This window comes from Tursiops truncatus, chromosome 12 (assembly GCF_011762595.2).
Source record: "Tursiops truncatus isolate mTurTru1 chromosome 12, mTurTru1.mat.Y, whole genome shotgun sequence".
Classification (NCBI taxonomy): domain Eukaryota; kingdom Metazoa; phylum Chordata; class Mammalia; order Artiodactyla; family Delphinidae; genus Tursiops; species Tursiops truncatus.
The window spans coordinates 23,070,569-23,092,250 of NC_047045.1; the positions used below are offsets into that span (position 1 = coordinate 23,070,569).

A 21,682-nucleotide genomic window follows, 5' to 3' on the forward strand; every position below is an offset into this window, starting at 1 on the left:
CCTATGCCTGATACTTATTTAGTGGTCGGTATAAGTATACAGGGAATAAACAAATAAATAAAAGGAGAATATCTAAGGGAAAACTTTAAAAAACTTATTGGCTGCAAATAAATAAATAAATAAATAAATAAAACGTATTGGCTGCAGAGCAGAGGATATGCTTAGAACATCTGTCAGCTAGCCAAACTCCAGAGCACATTACCTGGGTTGACATCTTCCAGAGTATTAGCTCTGAGGACCAACCCCCAGGCCTGTAGGAGACTTTTCTTTAATGTCCATTCAGAAGCAACCATTTGGAGCCGACTAATGTCTTCCCACCATCCACTCTCCCCAAGGGCAGGCATCCGCTCTCTGATGGCAAGGGCTTTGTTAAAGACCTTCAATTGTGAAAAACACTCCACCACCAGCTTGTCCTGAAACAATAAAACCCAGGAGAGCCTATTACAAAGGAGAAGAGTAGTTCTTTTTAGCAGCCTATTCATGGCTGAAAAAAATGTTTTAAATATTTCCTTAATGATTCTATAAAACATAAAGTTGGTTTACTCCTGTAGATCTCAGGATATTCACAGTAATACAGTTAAAAGTCTACTCAGCCTTAAAAGTCTCAAGAATAAGTAAAATGATAACATTTAACAAGTCAGTTAATAGTACTCATTGAACATCTAAGAATTAAGCTGTGCAAGCAAGGCTGAGTATAGTTGAATGGCAGTCCCCATGTTCCAGGAGAGCTGCCAAAGAGGTCAAATCTTTGTGTTTCCTGCATGCTTCCAAGTCGTACCTTAAAAGGAAACGGTCGTCCCAGAAACTTCTGTAACTTCTTTATACCCGTGAATCCACCAGTTGGGCTCCCCAAGCAATTCTGAATATGTTCTGAGACGGTCTGAACCTCTTTGTAATATCTTTAACAAAGGAGATAAAGGGCAGAAGGGAAGTAAGGAAAGGGGGAAATGCTGGATGGTAAGAACATCACTCACATTTTGTATTTGATTTACATTCACCAACAGGCCAAGGGAACAAACCAAAGTAAAGCCAAGAAGAAGCACATTTCAATTCCTAACCCTCCTCCCTTTAATGTCAATACTGTAGCTACTGACATTGTTACTCTAAATATGACTCTTACTTGTTTTCGTGGTTCATCAGGAGTTGCGGGATCTGACGAATCAAATGTTTTAAAACCCAGTGCCAGTGAAGGGCAAGCAAGGCCAGGCCTGGTGCATCCACTTTTACTGTATCGGCCACAGTCCAGAACCGGTCCCGCCACCGCACAGAACCCAAGATCTAAAAACAAAGTAAACCAAAACTGCTCACAAACATCTCCCAGTAAAGGACACGGAACACTGACTTCAATCATTAATCAATACTCAACATACACACGTTAAAGATCTAGCATCCGACTGGAGTATTTTTAGGGATTATTAAGGCAGTCAGAGGAAGCAAAGCTCTTTCCTCCTATTATTTGAAGTTCAGTTATCAGAGAAAGTGGAATTACTGGGTCATGTGGTAAGTGTACACGCAATGTTGTAAGAAACCACCAACCTGCTTGACAAAGCAGCTGCACTATTTTGTATCCCATCCAGCAGTGTAGGTGGGTTTCAGTTTGTTCCACTTCCTTGCCAATACTTGCTGCTGCTGACCGTTTTAATTTTAGCCATTCTGGTGGGTGGCACCGCACTGTGGTTTTAATTTACATTTCCTTGATAACTAATGATGTTGCAATTTTTCCAAGTTCTCATTGGGCATTCATTTATCTTCCGAGAAGCATCTATTCAAATTTTCTTGTTCATTTTAAAAAATTGGGCTGTCTTATTATTTGTCTATAAAATTTACATGTGATTTATCAACAGTGTCTCCCAGTGTTTTCCTTTTCTTAAAGCTATCTATTAAGTTCTTTATTTTGACAAAATTGAATTCATCAATTTTTTTCTTTTATGAGGAATGCCCTGAAATCTTTGCCTAGCCTCAAGCTGTGAAGATTTTCTCCTATGTTTTCTTTTAGAGGTTCATAATTTTAGCTTTTATACATAGGTCTATGATCCATTTTGAGGTAACTTTTCTATATGATGTAAGGTAGCAGGTAAAGGCTCATTTTTATTTTATTATATGGATATCTAGTTTTTCCATTACCATTTGCTGAATGAACTGCTTTCTCCATTAAATTACCTTTGCATATTTGCCCCCCCGCCCCAAAACTTCACTGACCATATAAGAGGGTCTATTTCCGAAGTCTCTTTTTCGTTTCACTGGTCTATATGTCTATCCTTATGACAATAACTACTGTTTTCATTAATGTAGCTTCTTAATGCAAATCAGGTATTGTGAGTCTCCAACTTAGCTGTCCTTCTAATTATGTACTTTTACAGTAGTCTCAAGATTAGTGATTCCTTTTAGGTTTTATGATGTCAGAGCTGTTTTCATAATAATGTCACGTTATTTGCCTTTTTCACTATGTTGACATTTGCACTGATGGTACCAAAAACAGGGCCGGGGGTGGAGGGGACAAACTGTGATTGGGTGTCTGGCAAACACTGTGTGGAAAATGAATGAAGTCAACCTGTCAGTTCAAGAAAAACAGGAGAGTATTTGTTGCTGATGATAGAATTCGAACCTTCAAGTAAAACCTAGAACTTTGAAAAACTAAGAGCTTGACAACTTCCCAATACTTACAGATTTTTTCATGAGGTAACTTTTTGTGGTAATTTTTCATGAGTGTGACTTTTTAAATTTATCTATATTGAAAAATGTAACGTGTCAACACTTGGAAGATCTGATAACTCACTGAACAATACTTTCCAAATTACCAGTGCATGAGAACATACATGCAAGGCTAAAAGTCCATCCAAAATGCAAGCCAGGCCAACGGATTTTAACGCATGACAAGATCAGTGATACTTTTTCAGATTCCACATTACAAGTAACCTTTACAAAACTAACACTTGTCAACCTGTGGTATAGAATCAAAGAATATCACAGTTATGTGAAATGTTGTTAAATACTCCTCCCTTTCCAATCTCTTAGCCACATGAAATAGAGGCCAGTTTTTCTTCACAAACTTCAATCCATACAACATACTGTAAGAGACCGAATGCAGAAGCAGGTGTGAGAATCCAGGTTTCTTCTGTTAAGCCAGACATTAAAGAGACTCGCAGAAATGTAAAACAGTTCCACTCCTCTTAATTTTTCTTTTGGAAAATAGTTGTTTTTCATTAAAAATGTTATTCATATTACCACGAAATGAATTTGTTACTGTGTTTCTTAAACATATTAATAAATATTTTTTACATTTCTCAGATTTATTTCCTAAAAGTAAATATTGATACACGTAAACACATAAACAAAAGTTCTTTGAGGGTTTTGGTAACTTTTATGACCATGGGGGGGTGGGCCTTGAGACTAAAAAGTTTAAGATCTACAATTCTAGTTTAACCAGAATTACTTGAATAATCTGGATACAAGCCCAATTTAGTCCATATGTGACAATCATGTCTAAGAAGGATTAAGTGAATTAAAATATAACTGTTAAGATTCTGATGTTTATCAACAGGTGAGTGGATGAATAAGATGTAGTACATACATGCAGTGGACTATTACTCGGCAATAAGAAGGAATGAATTTTTGAGACACAAAACAATATGGATGCATCTCAAAATAATGATTTTTTTAAATATATTTTTTTCATTTTTATATTTTTATTTTTTTGGCTGCACCACACGGCATATGGGATCTTAGTTCCCTGACCAGGGATCGAACTGAACCTGTGCCCCCTACATTGGAAGTGTGGAGTCTTAACCACTGGACCACCAGGGAAGTCCTCAAAATGATTTTAAGGGAAAGTAGCCAGATAAAAAAGAACAATATAAAATACTAGAAAACACAACTGAGCACCAGTAACAGAAAGCAGATCAGTGGATACCTGGTTGGAGGTGGGGGGGGGGGGGGGCAGGAAAAAAGAAGAGAAAACAAAGAACAAGAGGAAAAGGTCTGAGGGTGATGGATAGGTTCACTGTCAGGACTGTGGTAATGGTAGCACGGGTGGACACATGTCAAACATACAAAACTGTACACTTTATATGCGACTTACTATATGTCAGTTATAACACCATAAAGCTTTAAAATATGTGTATCTAAATTCTTAAGAACTTCTCAAATAATATTGTACATGTAACAACACTGAAGTTGTTCTTGCCCCTAAGAATCTTTGTGCCAAGAAATATGTTGCTTAAGATAAAAACAGGTACATCTCCTTACCTCATTAACACTGGCATCAGACACCATCCCCTGGGAGGACTGTACCCAGAGCAGGATTAGCGCATCACAAAGTTCAAAAAAAGCAGCAAGATTGACCACGATTTCATGGGGCAGGCTGTGATAGCTCTCTGGATCTTACAGAGTTGGTATAAACAAAATAAGAATATTTGATCAGATTTAAATCTCTGGACATTTTCAAAATCAACAGTAATCTACAATTTAATGTTATTCTCAGTACAAGGGTCAATTTGAAACGTGAAAATTGAAAGCAAACCTTTGTCTATTATTAAGTTAGCAAGTTAGTCATGCATATCTAGAGACGTTCATAACGTCTTAATTAAAAAAAAGCTTTTGTTTAAATACGATTTCTAAGTGTGTATATGACTGGATGGATAGATAACACAGACAGATCTGAGAAGATACAAACAAATATACTATTAACAGTAGCTGCTGCGAGAGGAGACTTTTTCCATTTTTATGCTTCTATATAGTTTGAATATTTTCCAAGAAATACCGTTATCTTTTCAATTTTAAAAAAAAAAGGAGGAAGGAAGAAAGAACCTATAAGCAAATGCTTATGAGCTCATACTTTTGAGCCAACAGAACAAGTTTCAAGTTCTGGCTCTGCTACTTGCTAGAGATGTGACCTTGAGCATCTCTGTGCCTCCCTTTCCTCTCTCATGAGGCTTATCTCATGGTTGCTATAAAAAGTAAATGAGATCAAGGACACGTAAAAAAGCACTTAGTCAAAACTACTGAATAAGGGAAGATGTTCAAACTCGAGCTAGCAAATCAAAAGGAATCAGTACCATGGCATCAGCTGTTAAATCCCTCTCACCTTCAGCAACATTATGCAGTCAGAGGCATAAATGAAGAAAGTAAAGGTAATGTCCTTACCTTTATGGAATTCAAAGGACATTCTCAAAACACTATTTCTTAACTTTCTGCCACCAACAGAAACCAAATTTGCTTCCGTAAAAATCCGTTTTTCCCGATCAAGATATATGATTGTCCTGAAATGAGATTCCATAACATAACGAATAGTTATTGGTTAATAATACTTATTACAGCCTCTACCGGCTGAATCCTGAGAACCCTTGGAACATCAGTCTCCTTCAACCTGCCATTCCCCTCGTGCCTCTGCAAATTCTGGATAGAGAGACGGCAGCAAGAGGGATGACAACTGAGCTGGGGGGGAGGAAGACAGAGGGCTAGGTAGACCACCCAGTCCCTCTGTGTTGCTCTGCCATGACATGACAAACTATGCTGTGAACTCTTAAAACTGGCCATCTCACAATTAACCTGCAGTGCTGGAAGCTACCTGGGGAGGAGGAAGGGGGAGCTGCTGGGAGGGGGGACAAGGGGGCCTCAGAGGTGCTACTACTACATTATCACATGAGTGAGCTCACTTTGTGAAAAGTCACCCAAACGATATATAATCATCATTACTGTACTTTTCTGTAATGCACGCTATACCTCAATTACAAAATTATTTTTTAAATCTATTACACTAATGGCCAATTAAAAAATATTACCGGTCATTACATTAAAGGTGAGGAAAGACCAACTTATATAACAGTTATGTAAATTTATACTATAGGTCACTATGTACGTACATCTCCAACATTGGACGGGGCAGATAGATGGCTGAGGAAAGGACATGTGAAAATGCAAGGAGCTGCTGGGAATCACACAGAAAACAGCGGAAACACAACTATCCTATGATAAAAGATTAACCATAAAACAAATTCCACCACTAATGCTTCACTAGTGTATTTATTAAAGTACCCTATTCAATTATTAAGAACCTGTCACATTCCCAGGCACCTGGACATCAGGGTCAGAATGATTTTGCTGCACATGGAGCGTGAAGGAGAGGTGGTGACAAAGCAATCATGTCTGACACCCACCACTTCTCAGGTTCAGAAAATTAAACACACATAAGACTGTCAAGTATAGCTTAGGAAAGGTATTATCTGTGAAGCCATAGTGTACAACAAGGCAAAGAGCACCCAGAACAGTAGACTTCACCTACTTGTTTGCAACAGACTCTAAAAGGACAAAGAGCTGCTCAGGCTGGTCCATTTGTGGGTCAAAGTCCATCGAATTTCTAATGATGTCCAAAGCCTGCATATTCCATCGGGGATCCAGAGGGATCACATATTCATCTGGTTTAAAAAACAAAAGGTAGAATTTTGGAGTTAAACTCCTTGCCTGGCAAATTTCAGTTGAGGATTTTCATTGTTTTACTTTGATCCCACTGAGTCCTGCCCGGGAAGAGAGGGACCAAGGAAATGGTTTCAGTCCATGGTGGTAGAAAGGTAGGGTTCAACAGCTTTTACGCTATTTCCTTTCTAAAGGCAAAATTTCTTCTAGCCCTGAAAATTCATTCCACCGTAGGATAGAAAGGTAACCTCTGCTACAGCATAAACATTCCAACAAATGTATTCATTTGCTCAGCTCCCACTTCTGGTTGGGAAAGAATCCATGGGCTTAATTACCCAATCTTTCGCCATTAACCATAAAAAAACGAACTTACATGGCAGAAAATGAATGAACACATCTCATTATTTGCTTTCAGTAAGAAAAACAACTCAAGATTATTTCCCTTAAAAACCATTTCTTTATAATCACAGGATGTGCTGCTGCTACCTCTTGCTCCTTTGGCTCAAGCTCAGTATCTCTTCTCTAAAGCAGCAGCGATCAGACTCTGACCCGCTCCAGAGGTTGAGAGCCCAGCGGAAGAGCTAAGACCAAAACGATGGGAACATTAATTTGATGGTGGCTGAGCTGGATGGGTCAGTGGAGCACTTCAAGTTTTAAAGGCATCCACCATAGAGTAGTCTAACAAATGCCTATTGTGAATAGCAAGGTACACATGGGGGCCCATATCCCAAAGTCCAGCAAGACTACACAATCCAGAGCTACACAGCTGAAAGGGAAAAAGGAAGACGAGCTAATGAGTGCCAACAGAGGGCAAGCCATGTCTGCTACAAAGGGAACCTACCACTCTACTCTAGAACTGTGTTCCCAAAGACCAAAATTCCTTCATAATTGGAAAGCCATAATTAGGTCCAGCCGCAACCTGACTACTACAGAAGTTTTCTCTATTGTTTGATTTCTGCTCAACCATTTAGCCCGTTACCTTTAGTGTACATAAGGTAATTTTAAGTATACATAAGATTATAATTATGTAAACATAAGGTTTAGCACAAAAGCATCGTGCATATTTTTTTCTAAACCGAATGGGTAACAGTATGTTTTGATCAACATCAGATAAAGATTGAGAAATTCTGAATACCTCATTTGATTAGATGGCTCAGACGGCTACTCCTTTTATCATTATGATTTTGTTTTGTAACTTTGTATTTAAGGCTTTATAACTTCATCATTAAGGTTTTCTATTTTCTGAAGAAACTGATCCTGTACTGTTTCCCCTTCATCTCAAAATAGATCACAGTTTCTGTTAACAGTACTAGTATATCACAGAAAGTCATAAGTGAAAGGGACCCCAGAAGAATGAATTTAATTCCCATATTTTTCAAACAAAGTCAGCAGTGTGAATGATGGGCCCCAAATCAACAAGCCAGTTTGTGGCCAAGTTGGAACTGGAGCCCAGTCTTCCAACTCCTGTGTTCTTCCCACTACATTGTGTGCCATCGTCCTTTCAGAAACTGAAGAATGCATAATTTCAAAAAAAGTAGCAGAATTTGCATCTGGATACCCTGAGTCTTCTTTAGAAAAAACTGTTATAAGTGGGAGCTGTAACAGATCTTTTTCCCATGAACTCAATGGACAAGTTTCCCAGAGTGCTGAGAGCTAGAAATCAAGTCAGGTGCAGTACCTGTTACATTTGGTTGTAATATTTTGATGACATTACTGACCCCAGATGAGAGAGAATTTGAGTAAAAATTCCTAAGAGATGCAGCACTGGCTTCCAAATGAATCTGTACTGACTCTGTGGAGGAAGGAGAAGCAAATGTTAGCATCTAAAGCAGTGCCGTCCACTTGAACTTTCTGTTCTACAGCTGCTGTCACAGTAGCCATGTCACATGTCACATTTTAGTGGCTACCTCTGGCTAGCAGCTATCACATAGGACACCGCAGATACAAATATTTATACAATTTTTCTCTACACGTTTAGACATCACATGTACCACACAACAATATACACATACGCTGGCTTATCTACACGTTCTCGTGCAGCAGAGACTCATGTAAACTCAATTACTTTAGTCAACAAGTTCTACCAACAAATTCCATGTCCTGTACTTTACAATCTGTACAATGTTGCTAACTGTTGCTTTTCCCTCTCTTGGAATGAAAAAAGTACAAAGAAATCAAGCATGACCACTTAGAGTATTGGAACGAAAATAAGATTAGAATCTTATGTACTTTTATGGGAAGTAAATTTAACAAAAGCAACCCTTTCTCAGATAGAACGCGTGTGCAGCAGAGTAAGTACAGCAAAAAAAGCAGGATGTTCAAAAACTTAAAAGTAACATAATATAGTACATTTTCCTTCTGGATTTGATAGAAAGCTGGATGGATCCTGAAATGCTAAGGATTACGTGGAGAAAAAAAAATTTATCTCAGGGAACATCTAAGGGCAGATGTGTTCCTTAATATTTTAATAGCTATATAAGCAGTAATGCTAAGTCATAAACGTCCTGCTAGGAGCTTCCCCAGATGTAATTTTAACAGTGTAGTTGGAGAGTAAAACAACTGCTGAGTTACGAAAGCCGGGTAAGTGTACTTAAATTCCCTCATTACACAAATTAAGTTTCTCTACTCACCAAGCCCCTGTGGCACATTCTTGGCTAAATGATAAAGCCATTTAACTCTGAGCATCCAGTCTTGATTGGTTGCTCTTTCTATGAGCAATTTAACAGCCACAGCCAGAGCATCTGGTTCATCGATCCAGTAAGTATCCATTTCAACTGAATTGAATTTTAAGCTCTCCGGGTGGGAGGACTGCGTAATTTTCTCTAAGTCTGGCAAAGTAAGAGGCTGAATCCTGAAATTCATTGCAATAGGCTAAGTTAGTACTAGGGTTAAATTTTCGTATTTCAAAGAACCAAGACAATAACTTTACAATGAATGTATCAAAGAGGTTAACAGGGAAAACATGAGTCCCTCCAAAGGGGGACAATTAAAGCACGTACCTATAATAAATAATAAATAGGGAGCAGTATCACAACAAACAATGGAACTGTGTGGAAAATGGCCACATAACATTCTTGGGTCATGACCATTACCATCAAAAAAAGAGAGAGGGAGAAAGAGAGAGAGAGAGGGAGGAAGGAAGGAAAGAAGGAAGAAAGGAAGGGAGGGAGGGAGGAGAAGTCAAGATGCCAAAGAGATACAGACGCTCAAGGCTCCACTAACCTTGCCCAGTTGCTTGTTTTCATGCTCAGCCTGTTGAGACAATATACTAAGATCTGTCCATCGCCTCGGACTTTAGAGAGATGAGAATCTTCCGTAGCAGAGAGAGCCGAGGGCAGAGAATCTGGCCACAGCCCCATGGCAATAATGGAGTTGCCCCAGGTTTCATGTGCTTGCAGAGAACAAACGTGTTTCTCCAGTAAAGCCTGCACAAGCTGGTAGGAGATAAAAACACATGGTGTACAGGCACCGCGACACAAGTGCTCTTACCAAAAACTAGCAGGGCAACAGTAGTTTTCTAGACCCCTTGTGATCCTCTCACAACACTCAGACACATTCCTCAATATACAACATTCAAGCTAAATTTCACTTTTTCCGCTGAGAGGCAAGTTTCAAGGAATATTTACATTTACCCTATTTTCTAGCAAAGTGCCTGGATACCAGATCTCTGTTAGAGCATAACTGCAGATGGCTCTCTGAGGTCATTAAAGTTGCCACCAATAAAGTTTCCTCCTATTACCTGTAATGTTATAACGTAGAAAGCTGTGTGAAACACTTCACAGTACCTTCTGGTTTGCTGGTGAAGCCTGGGAGCGGACATATGCGTTCCAGCATGCTTCAGAAAAGGCTCTGTCTAAGCTCAGCCCTCGCTGTAGGTATTGCACAATGAGTAAGGCTGTGTGAATGAGTGTTGACAACGAGGACGCTGGAGAACCTATAAAGAAGAAATAGTGCCATCCACGAGCAATAGATTCTGAAAAATCTCCAGTGAAAATGGACAAATTTCACTTTCACATCAAACTTCCACTCAAATCCACCCAGATATTTATTTTAGAAAGCCTTCCAAGTGGACTATAGGGGGCTCACTAGCACACAATGAACTTGTGGGAACATTCACATTCCTTGCCTCCTATTCCGCCCTCCTCCCCTCCTTCTCTGTCAGCAGTACCTTTTGGGGAAGTGACTAGATGACTCATTTACTAATGTGATAAAGCCTGGCCACATAGACCCTTGGATCTAAAGCTGACACACACTGAAGGGGGCAAAATGAGCATGGTGCCAAAAAGAACCATGGGCTTTGAAATCCAACAGATCTGCTTTCAAATCCCAGCTGTCATTATAAACTGTTTGGATTTGACAAGTTAATCTACCTCTCTGAGCCTTATCTGTAAAATGGAAATATACCTTGCAGAACTACTGTGAGGACTAAATAAGCAGCCAACATTGCACCTAACACAGAGTAGTTACTTAATAAGTAACATTTCATTATTTTTCATTATTGTTATTATTACTGCTCTTTCTTGTATATTTGGACATTTAGAAGAAGTAACACCTATCTGTTTTTTTTTGTTTTTTTTGTTTTTTTTTTTCACCTATCTGTTTTAAACAACTCAAAGCTCCCTCTTTATTCAACCTTCAAGAGATTCAATGACAACCGTGAAGATTTGCAGGACAAACTTCATCAATCTCAGTGCGAAAAGCAGTACAGGTATTCCTCTGAGTGTGGGTCTCTGACTGCATGCATCAGAATTCCCCAGGAAGTTTCTTTAACATGCTGATTCCTGTGCCTCGCTCACACCTGCTGAACCCAATCTCTTGGGGAAGAAGGGTACCAAGCGCATCTACATTATTAACAGGCTTTCCTGGTAATTTCTATTTCCATGTACACTAAATGTAAGAACTCCTGAACTAGCAGTCAAATGGAATAACATGAATTTCCAGAGAAAGAAAACCCTGCAGAGGCCTAGAAGTCAAGCACCTTACCTACAACAGCACTTCGGGTCTCTGAGTGCAAAGCCAGAAGGATGTCACACACACTGCCCCCCACCAACCCAAGGCTGTGCAGTAGGACTTTCAGATCCAGGTCATCTGGGATGCTCCCATCCCCTTCTCCTGAAATGTAGATTTCAAGTCCACGATTCCTCATAGCTCGGGATATTTCTCCATGCACAGGATCCATTGAGAGAAAAAGTCTAGTAGTATAGCAATTCAAAGGAAAAAAAATCAACATCTCAGTGCAACTGACAGTGCAGCTCAGCAACAACTGGTGAGGGCAAATCATATGTGGCTCATCTTCAGGGAGCTCATCTAAGGTAACATTGCTAATTCAACGTACAGATGCTGTTTACATCTGCAGTCTATCCTCTAGTTCCAAAATGCATCAATACAGCAAATCAGTTTCTCTAAACCTATTTTCCTAAGGAACTAAGTATTGTATATCCAGTGTACCTTTAGTACTGAGGACTGTAAAATTCTTACTTTCAGATATTCCCCACATCAGGCAGTGCTAATTCATCAATTATTCTCACTCACCTACAGAGAAAAGAAAAAGGAGCAGTGTCTCCAGAAACACTTAGCTTCGTAACATTCGATGTCCATCAACTTCTGCATCTAGCTGTCTGACAGCTCACACTTACCTCCAAAGCTAAACAGCTGATTGCAGCTAACCCTCCCCACCCCAAACCTGCTCCTTTGCCAGTCTCCCCTTTCTCAATGAATGGCACCCCTTTACCCAATTACTCAAGCCAAAACCTTAGATGCCATCTTTGCTTCCTCCTTTTCTTAACCCACAAGCCCATGAGCAAGTCCCACTGATCTGACAGCCCTAGTCTAAGCTATCGTCTCTCACCTGAACTGCAAAAGGCTTGTAACTGGTCTCCCTGCTTCCAGCCTTCACCACCAACCCAAGGCAGGGACCTCATCTTTCTTATTTACTGCTGTGCCCCCCAAAGCACACCAGCACCTGGCAAATGGCAGAGCCTCAGTAAATATTTGTTAAATCTATGAATGTATGAACATGCTCATGACTGAGTGTACAAATACGATACGTAAGGTGGCCCTAATGAATGGTCACCTCTGACATCAAGGCTGTCAGATTCTGAGGCACAAACTTAAGAGGCATAAATACCTGAAATTGGGATTTGGTGTTATGGTGGGAGTGGATCCATCGATGATTCCTCTCTCACTAACAGTGAGGACACCTCCAGGTTCCAGCAAAGCATTCAAACGATCCAGCACCGACGGGCTGCAATAGGGAGAATCCAAATGGGGGACAGGCTGGCGTGCCACACTGACTGCTGCCCTGGCTCAGGCCTCTCACTGCGCCTGACCCATGTCTTCCCTTCAGCACAGATCACGTCCCCGTACAGAACTGTGATTCTTCCAAGATCTCTTTTCCTATCAATGCCCATTTTCACTCCCCAAGGCACACAGCCCAGTGATTCATACACAGTAAATATACAAAATGTTTGTTGAATATATCAAGGAAAATGACAGAAAGTTCCCTGAACTAATAAAACTGTCTTCTCTTTCCCCTTCCCTCTCCCCCACTTCCCAATATTATCATTTAAAGGTAACTGGATTGTAATTTGAAACATTCTGAAAATGCTCCAGGTAGAAAAGCCCATCACCTGACCTGTATTATGCTCACTGTACAGGCAGAATAGTCTTACACTTGCCCTTTTCCTTACTTTAGAATCAAGTGGTATACACTGAATGCACATTCACTAAATGTCTGCCCTGTGTCAGACCCTCCATTTCAAAAATCTGTACTTAAGAATGACCCTAACAGGGAATTCCCTGGCAGTCCAGTGGTTAGGACTCAGCGTTTTCACTGCCATGGGCTGGGGTTCAATCCCTGGTCAGGAAACTAAAATACCACAAACTGCGTGGCGTGGCAAAAAAAAAAAAAAAGAAAGAAAAGAAAAAAAACCCCTAACAAAAGGAAGCTTTCTGATATTAAATACAAAGGTGTGACTCAAAGGATGTTAGTTGGAGAAGTAATCCAATTTTGTTAGCCTTCGGTTCAGCTCAAAACTATCTGCTAGAACTAAAATATCGTAGCTAATAAACAACTACCATTGTTCACCACTGGGAGAAGTCTATAGAATATAGCTGAGGATGTGTTTCTAGCTAAGAAAACAGTGGATTAAAAATGCCAGAGCTGGAATTCCCTGGTGGCACAGTGGTTGAGAATTCACCTGCCAATGCAGGGGACACGGATTCAAGCCCTGGTCCAGGAAGATCCCACATGCCGCGGAGCAACTAAGCCCGTGCGCCACAACTACTGAGCCTGAGCTCTAGAGCCTGCAAGCCACAACTACTGAGCCCATGTTCAGCAACAAGAGAAGCCACCGCAATGAGAAGCCCGCGCACTGCAACAACTGCGCACACCAATGAAGAGGGAGGGAGGGAGGGAGGGAGGGAGGGAGGAAAGAAGGAAGGAAGGGAGGAAAAACAAAACCAGAGCTTCCACCTGGGTTTCTACTTTGACAAGCATATCTCAAATTTCAATCAGACCCACTCATGATTGAATAGAAGGTCCTTACTTGCAGAAGTTAACATTGTCCATCAAAAGCCAGTCTCCAGACTTCAGGGCCCGAACCAACATGCTGTCAACCCATTCGAACGTGCCACAGCTTCGGCCACTGGCTGACTGCATAAGCTTCACACCAAAGCTTCGGAACTCTTCCACGAGTTTGGCAAACTCTGAAACGTCACAGCCACAGTATTTAATTTCAAACCAGGGCAATCAAAAACAAACAAATAGGGCTTCCCTGGTGGAGCAGTGGTTGAGAGTCCGCCTGCCGATGCAGGGGATACAGGTTCGTGCCCCGGTCCGGGAAGATCCCACATGCCGCAGAGCGGCTGGGCCTGTGAGCCATGGCCGCTGAGCCTGCGCTCTGCAACGGGAGAGGCCACAGCAGTGAGAGGCCTGCGTACCGCAAACAACAACAACAAACAAACAAACAAATAAAACAAAAAACTAAGAGTTTATTAAAAGAAGCCTGGAAACTTCTGGCCCAGTTCTTTAAAGTTTCATAATAGGGTAAACAAAAAGATTTTCATTTTTGTTTGAACAAAACAAGTAAGAAAATTAGGTTTGGGGAATAGAAAATACTTAATGGCTTTCTGAATGAATGGCTAGATAAAGTTGACTCAAGGGTGATGGAGAAGGGAAATTATCTTTATGTGTTTTAATTTTTCAAATGCGGATGGATAATGTCTTCCACCTATTACTGCATTTATACTAAAGTGCTGTTAAGTCGGCACAATGCAATCAGTGTCATTAAACAGGGCATCCTTTGTAATGACTATACCATATACAGTAACAACCGGTATTTATTTGCTTCATAGTTTAGATAGTCCTTTCCCAGAATTTTTTCAATTGATCTTTCTTATTAGAAATTGTTTCCTTATATAAGACAGATAACCAACAAGGACCTACTGTATAGCATAGGGAACTCTACTCAATATTCTGTGATAACCTATATGAGAAAAGAATCTAAAAAAGAATGAATATATGTACATATATAACTGAATCATTTTGCTGTACAACTGAAACACCACATTGTAAATCAACTATACTCCTATAAAATAAATTAATTTTTTTAAAAAAGAAAGAGAAGAAATTGTTTCCTGACCCTTTTTCATATCATAAGGTAATACATGTTGGATTTCTGCTTCTAGCCATGAAGGAATAGTAAGGTTGAGACTTAACCTCCCAGTGTTTAGCGATTAGAAAACTGGTAAAATACATGAAACAACTGCTTTCCGATGTTGGAAAACAGCACAGGACTGTGACACCTGAGGGAAGGAGGTCCTATAATGGCCAGCTTTCTGCCTGGAAGCAACTTCTAGACTACAAAGTGGGGAGGGGAAACTCAAACAGATCCCAAGGCCTCAATGACCTGAGGTCACAGACTTGAATTCAAGGAGGCTAGAGCAACTAGAATGAGGGGCAGGGTGCTCAAAAGGCAAGAGTTACTCAAACGGATGGTTCCAGAAATCCAGATGAGGGCTCCTGGAGTCTTTGGCTCAATAATAATTTACACGTGCACGTGAAGGCTGAAACTCCACAAGCATGAGCAAAAACTTCCAAGGAAAGGACAGTTATCGGGGAGCTGTGAGCTGAACAATTCTCAGAGTTCACACGGGGCCGAACAACACTCCAGTTCCCACCAGTCAAAGCGAAGAGACTCCACAGAACACACAGGACCTTCAGTAGAGATGCCATAGGGCCATGCCTCAAGAGTGGGGCTAATTTAACCCTACAGTAAAGGTTACTCCGGACTTGACCTTAAACAGCTTAAGTGCAAGCTTGAAAAGATAAAAATGATCCATAAGCAACTCAACTGCCTTATTCCCCCCAAAGAAAACCTCAAAAAAACAAAATGCAGCACTTAGCAACTTAAATTCAAAATGCCAGAATCTAATAAAAAATCCTAGATATATTTTCTTGCTTTAAGTCCCTAAGGGCTGCATTCTGATGTTAATAGAGCTATTATATATATGCTCAATATGTACAAAGATTTAAGATAAAATATGAAACTAGAATAGATTTTAAAAGTCATACATGTTCATCATAGGGACATTAAAAGATATAAAATTAAGAAGAAAAGACGTTTTTAACCAAAAGTAAAATAGTAGCAGACAAACTGTTTTAGACCCAGCCTCTTTCACTCTATCAATATCCCTAAGAAATGAATTACTCAATATGAAAGTCAATCCTAAATAAAAAGCAGTATTGGGATTTCCCTGGCAGTCCAGTGGTTAAGAATCTGCCTTCCAATGCGAGGGACGTGGGTTCAACCCATGGTCGGGGAACTAAGATCCCACATGCTGCAGGGTAACTAGGCCCGTGCACCGCAGCTACCGAGCCAGAGCGCTCTAGAGCCCGTGCGCCACAACGAAGAGCCCGCACCACAACGAAAGATCCCACATGCCACAACTAAGACCTGATGCAGCAAAATAAATATATAAATTAAAAAAAAAGCTCAGTATTGAGAATGGGCTGTGAGAACTTCCCTAGATATTTACATTTTAACAGACTTATGAAAGAAATCCATACACACCAGATTCCAGGCTTTGAAGTCAGAGAGGACTGGAGCCCAAACCTAGTCTAACCACTTGGTAGCAAGAAGGCATTGGGCAGGTTATTTTACCTCTGTGAGCACCTCATGTATAAAATGGGGTTCATTTTTCCTTGTAATAACGGTGTTGTTGTGAGGGTTAAAAGTAAACATATTTAACATACTGTCCACCATTCAGTAGGAATTCAAACCTCAGTGGTGAGTTTTACAATACCTATCTTTTAAAAATATATAAAGTGATGTACGACTTCATTAACATATCTAATAATTAATTTGAATGAATGAGTAAAGAATTTCAAATTCAAATGGTGAGCTTGAATTGGAAAATGACAGATCAAAACAACATTGAAATCACTGTCTTAACTAAGAAAGTAAACTATCTGACCCACAGCTATGGATACAATGTTGACACAGTGGGAAGAGGGGAGTCTCATTTCTTCACCCCTAAGGAATCAACTATTCCCAAGGAATAACTGAGGAATAAACAGTTAAGAGCAGGTTTTGGAAAGGAAGACAACCTTAGTGACAGGCCTTAACCTTTAATCAATTCTCCCCTAAAGGCACGCTCATTACCATCCAAAAAGCTGCACTACAAGATGAGAGTTGTATATTTCCAGGTTAACTGAGGAATTTTCTCCACCTTCTATACAAAATAGATTCCTAGCTATCAATTTAGACTTCTGTTCTTCAGTTTGAAATACTCGATTTCTTGAGAAGTTATTAACAGGTTTAAAAAACAGGCCAACAAAAAATAAAACCAAATTTACACACAAGTCACAGTGGTTGATAACACACAGAATAAATCAAACTCAGTAACCAATTTCTTTCCTGCTTTCTCTGTTTAGGATCACCAATTCTAAATACTTTACATCAGCTTCATTTTATTTCCTAGGACAAAGATTTCCAAATTTTGATTGTTAATAATCATTAAATTCATTTTAAAAATTATGGGCATTGCATTTACAAATATATTACCTGTGGGTGGACACTAATGGTAAGTGTCTGATACACACACCCAAACACACATACCTGCCTTGGAGTATGAGTTGATTTTATTGTTGAGTCTCTGCATAAGCAGTAACACTGCTTCCAGCTTGCTGACAATCTCCATCGTGACACCTTTACCACCTTCTCCAAGACACTTGGGTTTATACGTCAGAAGGAAATGACTCCAGGCTCGCAGCACTACTTCTGCATCGTCAGCACTGACGAGGAGGCTGTCTCTTACCAGGGTCCTGACAGTGCCCTCCACCTTCTCAAGGAGCTGCCTCCACGGCCGGATGAGATCAACCTGCAATTTCCAGAGCACGTGAACCCAGCACAGCCCATGGCCAGGATCAAAGAACACTGCTACTGTAGCTACCACCAACACAGAAGACCACCAGCCAGACCACACGGTTTATTGTGTTCTGCCTGAAAATGCAGAGGCAGATCAGTTACCTGCTCAAATCCACCCAGAAGCTCCGAAGTGTCCATTGCACTGTTCATGGCCATGATCTTTAAAGTGTGACCAGTAAGGTGTGCCAGGAGCTGAACCAAGCTGGTCTTGCCCACTGAGGCTGGCCCCACGAGGACGACCATCCAGCTCATTTGTACACACTTCATAACTGACTCCAGAGACTGTAAAGACTGGTGCAGGAGCAACAGGGGCCGGCGAGTCGGGAGAGGAACGTAGCTGCCACGGGAAAGCACTGAGTAGCCCAGCTGAAAAAGACATGCCGGTGAGTTTTCATAAGTGTGCCTGCGAGTGGGAGCAGAAGCCATAGAAAACTGAAAGAGGATTATCCTCCTCTCCTCACCTGAACATCACAGGGAGTGATGTGAAACAGTCTGGTTCCCAGGTACGGGTTAGAATTTGAATTAAACACATCCTTGAATACAGCAATGACCTAAAGGAAGAAGATGATACAATCAAAACACAAATCACTCCACCAAATTCTGAGCAAAACCTTCTAGAATGAATACTAGTAAACATGAACACAATAGGAGAATGACAATATTCTGAGTCCTTATCTTTTTGAATTTTCTTATAAAAAGGACAGATTGCATTTAATTCTTCAGAATGAAACTAAACTGAAGCTTAAGAGTAATCACATAATCTCAAATTATTTTGAGATTCCAGTGAGAATATACCATAAATTAAAGCCATAGAAACTATGGTAAATCTTAAGATGAAAAATGAATTTGCTTTCGTCATTCAAGATACCACCTAGAGGTAGAAGAGAAGAGAAACATGAAGTTTATGAAGAACAATGACTGTTTCCTGAGTACCTACCATGTGCCAAACATTATATTGGGTGCTTTAACAGATTATTTCTGATCCTAATACCCATGCATAATAGGTATTTTCATTTCCATTTTATAGATATGGATTGGGGATTCATGAGAGTTACATGATTTGCCCACGGTTGGTAACTGATTTCAAATCTAAGCCTGTCTGACTCCAAAATCACTGTTACCCTTCTAAATATTTATGTAGAGAGGACAAGCAAAGTAATTTCTCTGACTGATTATTTAGTCACTTAACCCTTCCTTAGCAGCAATACTGTTAAAAACTTCCTGTTAACTGTACTTCATTTTTGCACTTCTTTTTTTTTTTTTAATCTAAGAGGAGCTGAGGAGGGGAAAAGATAAGGGTGTGTAAAAAACACTAATTTAGCCCATAGCAGCCACAAAGATTCCAGCCACCCAAAATATTTACAACAAGTTGTGCGTTTCTAACAAAGCAGCAATATTCATCCTCATCAATGTATACTGAAGTCAGAAAATAAAAACAACGAAGATAAAATCATAATGAGTATCAAACACTGAGTAAAAGCCTAAAAGCAGCACAGAAGAAAATGCTCCCACCACCTACTCCTTGGTCCAGGCGATTTCTGACCTTAGATCCCACTCTACAGCAGATCATCTCCTCTCCCTGATATTATACCAGAGTTAAAATTACAAATACTTTTATAGCCTCTCTTCTTCTATTATTACTTTACTTAGCTTCCCCCCCGCCCTCAGAAAACATGTGGTCAACTACAGCAAATGAATTGGAGGAGTGATGGAAACCTTCCACACCCTAAGTGACTCATCATCTGACCAACATCAATTACCCAACACTGGCCAGTCCTGCCACAGTTAATATACTGTAACCAGTAAGTGGATGAAGAAATTAAAATACTAGCTGATGATATGTGAATTAAAATTTGTGAAGAAAAAAAAACTAACTGAACATCTTGTCCTAATATACTGAAAGCCATTTGCATGTAATAAATGAGTTGTTAACACTGGGCTAGACTCTGGATGCCACATAAAAGGGGATCTGTGCTCTTAGTAGCAGAATCAAAGTGTGTGAAAGTCACTTGTGCCATGGGCAGCCACATCTTCAGGTCAGTAAGGAGGTCACTGTTTCTAACTCACATGAATCTGTAAGTTACTTTGTTTGTAAACAACTGTGATACAGTAGAAGGAATAGCAGGCAAAGTGGAAAGGTCTGTGCTAGAGAGCTGGCTCTGCCACTTGCTGCACTGAGATTCCATGACTCTGAGCCTTGGATCTTCATCTGTAAGAGGTCATGACAGCACCTCCCACCTGCAACTGTTGTGAATTTTCCATGAACTGGACTTGAAATACCACAAAGCAATGCACACATTATTGGTTTACTAAGTTGGAAATTCTGGTGTTGTTTTCTACTTACAAAGGGATATTTTTACTTCCATTTAGATACAGAATTTCTTCTCTCTTTTCATCTATTTATCTTTTCTAGATAAAATACTTTGCAATTTGACATTTATTTAAAAGTAGAAAGCCCTCCTCTTCTACTGGTTATCACCTGTCTCCTCCTGCTTCGCACTTTTGTGCCTGGAAGGGTGATAAAGACCAAGCCTTTATTAATGGAGGGCAATACTGTTAAAGTAGGTCTGCAATCATGGGGCTTTAGATGGATAAGCAAACTGTGTCCTCCAAAGCAAACTACACTATGAGACTCTGAGACAGGTGAATGCTTAGTTTCTTCTCGTAACTTCCAAATTTCCAAGCAGCTTTACTGGGTTTGGTATTGTTAATGAGTACACCCCCCTTCTGTCCCTCAGGAAGAAATCAACTTACAGATAGAAAGAAATGCAAAGAGCAAGTATGAAACTCACCTTTTCTTTATCTTCCTTGGTTCTCATTCTTTCACCATAGACCAAAAACACATGCTGACCAGGATCGTAACACCCAGGGGACTGGTCAACTAGCATCAACTGACACCAGCGGAAAAGGTCCCGGAGGTTGAATTCCCAGGGTCCTCCTATTTGTCCCCATTTCTTCTCGACAGTCACTTCGTGATCAATCTAAAAAGAAAATACCCTTACTGGGAAAGCATGCACCACTGCTAGGCACTGCATTAAGTACTATCAGTGTACCGTGAATGCATACATAATCCAAAACAGAGACTAAGAGGCTTGATTCAGATGTCTCCTTCTCCCAATCCAGACTTCTCAATGCCAGGAATACCCTGTAAGCATTGACAATGATACATGCAACAGAACTGAATTACTGTAACCCTCAAATGAGTAGCTTGCCTTCCACTAGAAACTTTTAGAAGTCTATGTGATTTATCTTAGTTACGGAGACTGGTAATTTAGTGTTCCATGTTGAGAAAGTGAGAAAATCAGAAAACCAAAGAACAAATAATACACGTAGGTACTTACTTGGTTGTTGAAAGCAACCATTTTTTTAACAATACTTTTGTCAATGGCTGGAAACAGAGTACTGGCAATGAACTCCATGTCTATTACTGTAAGGGGATCCACAAAGACCTAGAAAATCCAAAAATAACATGAAAAAATGACATCGTTTCTCTTTACCAAACACCAGAAATGACTACTGTGACTTACGTAAAATTTTTATTTTAACACCAAAGTAGTAATACCTCAGTAATATATATATTTCAGTTATAGAAATTTCTTTTCTTGCATTTTTAGGATACGGAATTATATAAAATCTTTGAAATATAGAGCAAAAGAGGGTTTTCTTGTTAGCGTCATTCTAGTGAATTAGAGAAAGACATGCAAGTAATTTTTTTAAGTATATTTGTAATTTTAGCTTCCTATATATTATGTAAAATGCTCTAAAAAATCCAGATGGTAGGTATATGAGCATTCATTTTAAAATTTGATCAACTTTTCAATATGTTTGAAATTTTTCATAAT

At 39.8% G+C, this 21,682-nt stretch overlaps 1 protein-coding gene across 7 annotated transcripts in view; it reads right to left on the reverse strand.

Moving 5' to 3' along the window:
- The window catches only part of MDN1 (midasin AAA ATPase 1), a 157,784-nt gene that overhangs the window by 58,083 nt on the left and 78,019 nt on the right, over window positions 1-21,682 (reverse strand). For all 7 annotated transcript variants that reach the window (XR_002175219.3, XM_033867562.2, XM_019929433.2 and 4 more), the window contains exons 39-56: window positions 21,182-21,289; window positions 20,633-20,821; window positions 18,302-18,391; window positions 17,943-18,206; window positions 17,532-17,793; window positions 13,959-14,118; window positions 12,539-12,655; window positions 11,395-11,603; window positions 10,197-10,345; window positions 9,634-9,845; window positions 9,042-9,262; window positions 8,090-8,203; window positions 6,281-6,413; window positions 5,143-5,258; window positions 4,246-4,379; window positions 1,121-1,278; window positions 779-899; window positions 203-413 (exon numbers count right to left, since the gene is read on the reverse strand). Coding sequence is in view for 6 of the 7 variants with exons in the window: in XM_033867562.2 (XP_033723453.1) it covers window positions 203-413; window positions 779-899; window positions 1,121-1,278; window positions 4,246-4,379; window positions 5,143-5,258; window positions 6,281-6,413; window positions 8,090-8,203; window positions 9,042-9,262; window positions 9,634-9,845; window positions 10,197-10,345; window positions 11,395-11,603; window positions 12,539-12,655; window positions 13,959-14,118; window positions 17,532-17,793; window positions 17,943-18,206; window positions 18,302-18,391; window positions 20,633-20,821; window positions 21,182-21,289 (2,968 nt within the window). In the remaining variant the exon portion in view is untranslated. The remainder of the gene's footprint in view (window positions 1-202; window positions 414-778; window positions 900-1,120; window positions 1,279-4,245; window positions 4,380-5,142; window positions 5,259-6,280; window positions 6,414-8,089; window positions 8,204-9,041; window positions 9,263-9,633; window positions 9,846-10,196; window positions 10,346-11,394; window positions 11,604-12,538; window positions 12,656-13,958; window positions 14,119-17,531; window positions 17,794-17,942; window positions 18,207-18,301; window positions 18,392-20,632; window positions 20,822-21,181; window positions 21,290-21,682) is intronic.